This window comes from Salvelinus alpinus, chromosome 7 (genome assembly GCF_045679555.1).
Source record: "Salvelinus alpinus chromosome 7, SLU_Salpinus.1, whole genome shotgun sequence".
Lineage (NCBI taxonomy): Eukaryota > Metazoa > Chordata > Actinopteri > Salmoniformes > Salmonidae > Salvelinus > Salvelinus alpinus.
The window spans coordinates 26,218,267-26,224,266 of NC_092092.1; the positions used below are offsets into that span (position 1 = coordinate 26,218,267).

The window sequence follows — 6,000 nt, forward strand, 5'->3', positions numbered from 1 at the left end:
TCATGACATCATCCTCATGACATCATCATCATCATCATTCCAGTTGTATGTTTGACCCAGTCAGGTCTGTTTCCCCGTGCTGTTGGGAGTGTGGTGGTGTACCCTATCCTCACATCTCCTCCCTGGGTTGGGACATGTTTTCAGAGACACATCGGCAGCCCTATGTGTGCATGCCGCAAACCTTCCCTCTGTGTAATTCTATAGCTGTTACCGCCATAAGGTGCCGAGCGTCAGGCTTGTCGTTATGCTTGGTCTGGTGCTATAGAATTCTAGAGTCATGGTATGCCCCTTGTCTCACCTACCGCCTGAGAAGGCTTGATCCATAAGAAGGGACCTACAGTGTTGGCTGACTCTCAATCCAATCAGTGTTTGACATAGACACAGTATTGTCTCCCCTAGCTACATACCCTTTCTTCCTGTGTCGCTGGTTAGATACTGTTCTGAAAGAGTACTATGTTCTTCTATACTGTTGTGTGTTTCATTCACTATAAGTCGCCCGGTGTTGTCTCTAATTGTGTGTCCTGTGATATTATGTATTCCCCTACAGTACTCCCCCAGCATGAGGGCTACTTACCTGTCCATGACTGAGGACCAGATCAGACACTTTGGGAATGATTTCCAGGCATAGAGCTGCTCCTCCCTCGATCTTTCTTCTCTTTCACTTCTGCCATCTCCGAGAGGGGTTCTCAAACAGGCGAACATGCACACACACAAAAACAACTACTTCAGCAGTGTGTGACTCTGTGGCTGCTGCACGGACCCTATCCTCGTCCAACTCACTGGAATGGACCAAGGCCTGATATGAGGAAAGGTGTCACACACACAGTTGTCCCATCCCAAACCCCAGAGCATAATGTGTATGTCTCAGTCACCGTGACTCCAGCCCATATTCTATTATAGGATTCTATTCATTCTATTTGTAATAATGATTTATTTTAAAAACACTAGCTTGATTCATTCACTCCGACGAGACAAAAGCAACTTTTACAAGAAATTACTTTACTAATGATCTAAATTGTTCAGAAACCAATTATTTGTATCCATCTATGTTGAAGTGAAACTTCTTATAAAACATATTTTAAGAATTGAAGCATGTTTTTGGGCCTATAACCACTCCCTATTCTCCAAAACAGTTTTTCTATAATTACAGTATATCTACTGTAAGTCTATGACTGCTTGTGACTATTCCTCGCTTGCTAAAAGACATTCTCTATCTGACCTCTTCAAAGACTTGATGTGGACTGCTGAACTATCTGGAGGAACCAGCCACAATATATTAATTATTCAAATTAAAAGAAGGAACCATACCATTCTGTTGATATCTGAAATTGGCCAAGCACAAGGACATCAGAAATTACATTTTCACATTCTTAGAACTGAATACTGTAATTTCGACTGTCGGAGGGTCCTCCTTTCCCTCCAGGGCAACAGACAACCTATGCCATAATATTAGTTATATGTTTCCACATACAGTTGAGACCTAAACCTTGTGAAGCACAAACTCAACCCTGATTGTATGGTAGGGCCTGGGATAGTGACCCTACACAATGCCCAACACTGATCTTTCGCAGATACCCCTCTGTGTTGCTTGCTCTTCTCCATTCAAAAAGTCCTGCACGGTGTCTGACACAGGATTTTATGTTTTGAGCCATCATTTCAACGACTAAGACATGTTACAAATGTTATTTGTCCACACACGTTAACTGATGCGCATTTAAACTATACTGTATGTTGACTTCTGTAAATACCTTGTACGTTTACAGATTGTTGTGTCTTATTTTGTAGTATTTTTCATTCATTTTAGGGTTGCCCTAATGTGCCACTGGTTGTGCGATATCTGTAGCTTGTTTTAAACCAATAAAGCCCTTAGGAGAGCATTGCTCTGCCATAATATCAGATATTATTTTCAGAGGCCGTTGTTAAATGATGGCATTCGGTTGGATGTGTATTGTAATAGTACCATATCAACTTGAGTTTTGGTCATGACTTGGAAGCGGCTGCAAACTATCATGGTGAGAGAAATCGTGTTCAGACAGCAGTTTTAACCTTACTAATGATCCTTTTCTTCAATTTTGAGAACATATCATCATACTCTTAATGAACAGGCCGGTTTGAGCTATTGTCAGATAATGTTTAATTCTGTAGGATTTTATAATATTATTTTGTTTGTTTTGTTAATTTTTTCAGTTTGAATGCATGTGAAGTAGCACTGTCTACAACCATTGAGAGTGGTGCTTGATGTGTATCTATCCTCAGAGATGGGATATAATTGTAAATTAATAATAAAATACTTTTGAGTATTCTCATGTTGTGTTTGGTGTATCTTCATTCTACGAATGCCTTATGCACATATTTTTTTAAAGTCCCAAAATGAAAGTGTGGCTAACCTGTCCGACACTTTGCATAATTAAGTGGATGTGAAAGACCATCAGCCTTAGGTAAATGTAAGTACGACTTGGTTAGCCACACAGGTGTACAGGGCAAATATAATTTTACATAGTCATTGGGTTACACCGAGCTCCTGTGCAAACCATCCTTTTTCAAAACTCTGTCCTGGGGCTTCTTCAATGAGGTTTAACGGTGGTTGGAATCCAATAAATGTTGCATTACCTACTAAACTGGAGTATACTTCCCTTATGCTTTGTTTGAAAAAAGTATATATATATATACACAGTTGAAGTCGGAAGTTTACATACACCTTAGCCAAATACATTTAAACTCAGTTTTTCACAATTCCTGACATTTAATCCTAGTAAAAATTCCCTGTCTTAGGTCAGTTAGGATCACCACTTTATTTTAAGAATGAAATGTCAGAATAATAGTAGAGCAAATATTTATTTCAGCTTTTATTTCTTTCATCACATTCCCAGTGGGTCAGAAGTTTACATACACTCAATTAGTATTTGGTAGAATTGCCTTTGAATTGTTTAACTTGGGTCAAACGTTTCAGGTAGCCTTCCACAAGCTTCCCACTAAAAAGTTGGGTGAATTTTGACCCATTCCTCCTGACAGAGCTGGTGTCAGGTTTGTAGGCCTCCTTGCTCGCACATGTTTTTTTCAGTTTTGCCTACATATTTTCTATAGAATTCAGGTCAGTGATTTGTGATGGTCACTCCAATACCTTGACTTTGTTGTTCTTAGGCCATTTTGTCACAACTTTGTAAGTATGCTTGGGGTCATTGCCCATTTGGAAGATCCATTTGCAACCAAGCTTTAACTTCCTGACTGATGTCTTGCGATGTTGCTTCAGTATATCCACACAATTTTCGTTCCTCATGATGCCATCTATTTTGTGAAGTGCACCAGTCCCTCCTGCAGCAAAGCACCCCCACAACATGATGCTGCCACCCCCGTGCTTCACGGTTGGGATGGTGTTCTTCGGCTTTTAGTGGTTTATGGACAGTATGTACGCCCGGAGGATCGGTGCATCACCTGTTTCACATTTTCAACAGAGCGGTATTAGCTAGTATCAGTAGCTAGCGGACTTTACTGACTACTGCCAGCAGGTTAGTCAGTGCAACATGTGTTTTACTCTGAAAAGCGAGCTGTTAGCAGACAGTTAGCGGTAGTTGGTCTGTGCTACATGTGTGTTTCACTCAAGTTTAGAGCTATTAGACCGTTTTTAGCTGCAGTTTGGTCGGTGCTACACGTGCATTTTACTCTGAACAGAGCTGATGGACAGTTTTAGAGCAGTTTGGTCGGTGCAACACGTGCATTTTACTCTGAACTTTAGAGCTAGACAATTTTTAGCTGCTGTTTGGTCGGTAAGACAGGTGCGTTTTACTGTGAAAAGAGAGCTGTTAGTAGACAGTATTTAGCGGCAGGCAGGTCGATGCAACACATGTGTTTTACTCTAAACAGAGCACTGCTCTCTTGTAATTTGTGCATAACGTTATTTGTGTTAATGCAATTTAAATTTACTTTTTATTGTCATCAAGGATGCAGACTGTACGCAACTGACCTTCAAATCCTTTTTGGATTGTGGTGAGTGAAAAGTTTCAAATTTCACACAATATCCTATGGAACAACATATTTATACTGACACACTTTAAATATACTTACTTTATATTTACTGTCAAATTGATTGCAGATTTCCTTGTTGGTAATGAATACAAAGCAAACTTGCGCCTCCCCAAATCACAGATCAGTCAAAGATTGGTTTATGTTTTAGGGAGTTGTCTAATTATGCTCATCTGTAGCTGCGCTCATTGTCTTTGCAGGTCATTAATGGTTTTAAAGAATAAGTGATACTAACATTTGTATGCCGCTGCAATATTGCAACCACTTTACTATTGTAAAGTGGTTGTTCCACTGGATATCATAAGGTGAATGCACCAATTTGTAAGTCGCTCTGGATAAGAGCGTCTGCTAAATGACTTAAATGTAAATGTAAATATCAGTGTTGATAGCTATCTGTGGTATATTGCTATAGTACTCAGATTGCTGTTATAATAATTCAGTACGTGGCAGTAGTCGACAGGCTGTAGACTGCATATAATTGGAATTGATGTGGCAAGAAGCACTAAGTCAGTTTTGGGGATACGATGTTCACGTAAAGCTGACCTCTTGATTTCTGTCTTCTATTCTGTTTTTTCTCTAAAAAATACACAACATATTTCATCAATAAGGTTGTGCAATCTTTTTTTGTCTTCACAGTTGCCAATAAATTTGACATTCCAACAAGACCTTGGTGCGCTGGAGATTTGTTTACCCCAAGACCCAAATCCTGATGGTGAGTTGCTTATTAGCTTAGTGCTTCACATTCATCCATACAGTCCTGGCTAGCCTAACACATGTTCTGAATATGTGAGACAAGCAGATATATCTGCTGATTTCTTTTCTCATTTTGACATTTTAAAATGGTATTTGTTTCTGTGCTCACCTCTCCCACCCCTTTTAGAACAGTAGTGGGTCTAATCAATTCAAAATGTTACTTTTCTGCATTCCGCTTGTCATTAACAAAAGTCCTCTAATCATAATAATGGATGTTTCCACCTAAATTGTGTTTTAATTAGTGTTAATCACGCCAGTTAAATGTTAACATGATTGCTAGATTCGTTGAGCTCCTCTGCAAGTAGCTCCTTATCAAAATACAATGGAGACAATGAGGGGGACTCCGATGACACCATTATATTGCAGCAGAGTCCTGCTACAAGAAAGACAGCTGGGGATAATCGTCTATCTCATGTAAGTACTGAACATTTCCAGTTTAAACAAATGCCCAACTTGAAGATTGAGTGATAAATGACATCAATTAAAGTTGTGAAAGGGTGATCATGGTGTGTTTTATTATACTTGCTATTTCATTGCTGTTTTAAAAGTGTTCGTGTGTTCCTTTTTTAAATTACTTCAACTTAGATGATTGAAGACATTCTGAAGAACAAACCTGGAGGAGAGAGGATCATGAATGAGTATGCTTGGACAAAAAGCCTAACAGATAGCAGAAGATGCGATATGGTCAAGATATTGGTTGCACAAATGACAAGTGAACGTGGGAATATGTCATATCCTCATTACATACCTTGCCACCTAACACAATTTTTAGCAGAAGTTGTGATTTACACATCAATACTTTTGTTTGGATCTCAAACAGTAAAGTGTGTGTGTGTTTAGGACAAGTCCTTCAAGGCGTGTGTCACGACTTCCACCAAAGGTGGCTCCTCTCCCTGTTTGGGCGGTGCTCGGCGGTCGTCGTCGCCGGCCTACTAGCTTTCCTTTTCGTTTGTGTCTGTCTGTATTGTTTACACCTGTGTCTTGTTAGTTGATTTCGGTGGGTATATTTACCTCCACTGCCTGCGAGTCTTTGTGCAGGATTGTTTCCTGTGGTGACGTTGTTTAGAGGTGCGTGTCTGCACCACTTTTCTCTCGGCAGTTGTGCCGTTTTGGTGTTGAGTTTAGTAGTAGAGGTTTCTCCTCCGTGTGTTACGCTTTATTCCCTGTATGTGTGGCAATCTCGTTTTGAGCGTGTTTTAGTCCCATGTTGTAGTTGTGTTGGGACTG

The 6,000-nt window shown here is 39.9% G+C and overlaps 1 protein-coding gene across 2 annotated transcripts in view; it reads left to right on the forward strand.

Moving 5' to 3' along the window:
* The window catches only part of LOC139580670 (protein tweety homolog 2-like), a 121,006-nt gene extending 118,700 nt beyond the window's left edge, over positions 1-2,306 (forward strand). For both annotated transcript variants that reach the window (XM_071409559.1, XM_071409560.1), the window contains one exon: positions 548-2,306. In XM_071409559.1, the coding sequence (XP_071265660.1) occupies positions 548-628 (81 nt within the window). In that variant the 3' untranslated portion in view covers positions 629-2,306. The remainder of the gene's footprint in view (positions 1-547) is intronic.
* The last annotated feature ends 3,694 nt before the right edge of the window (positions 2,307-6,000 follow it).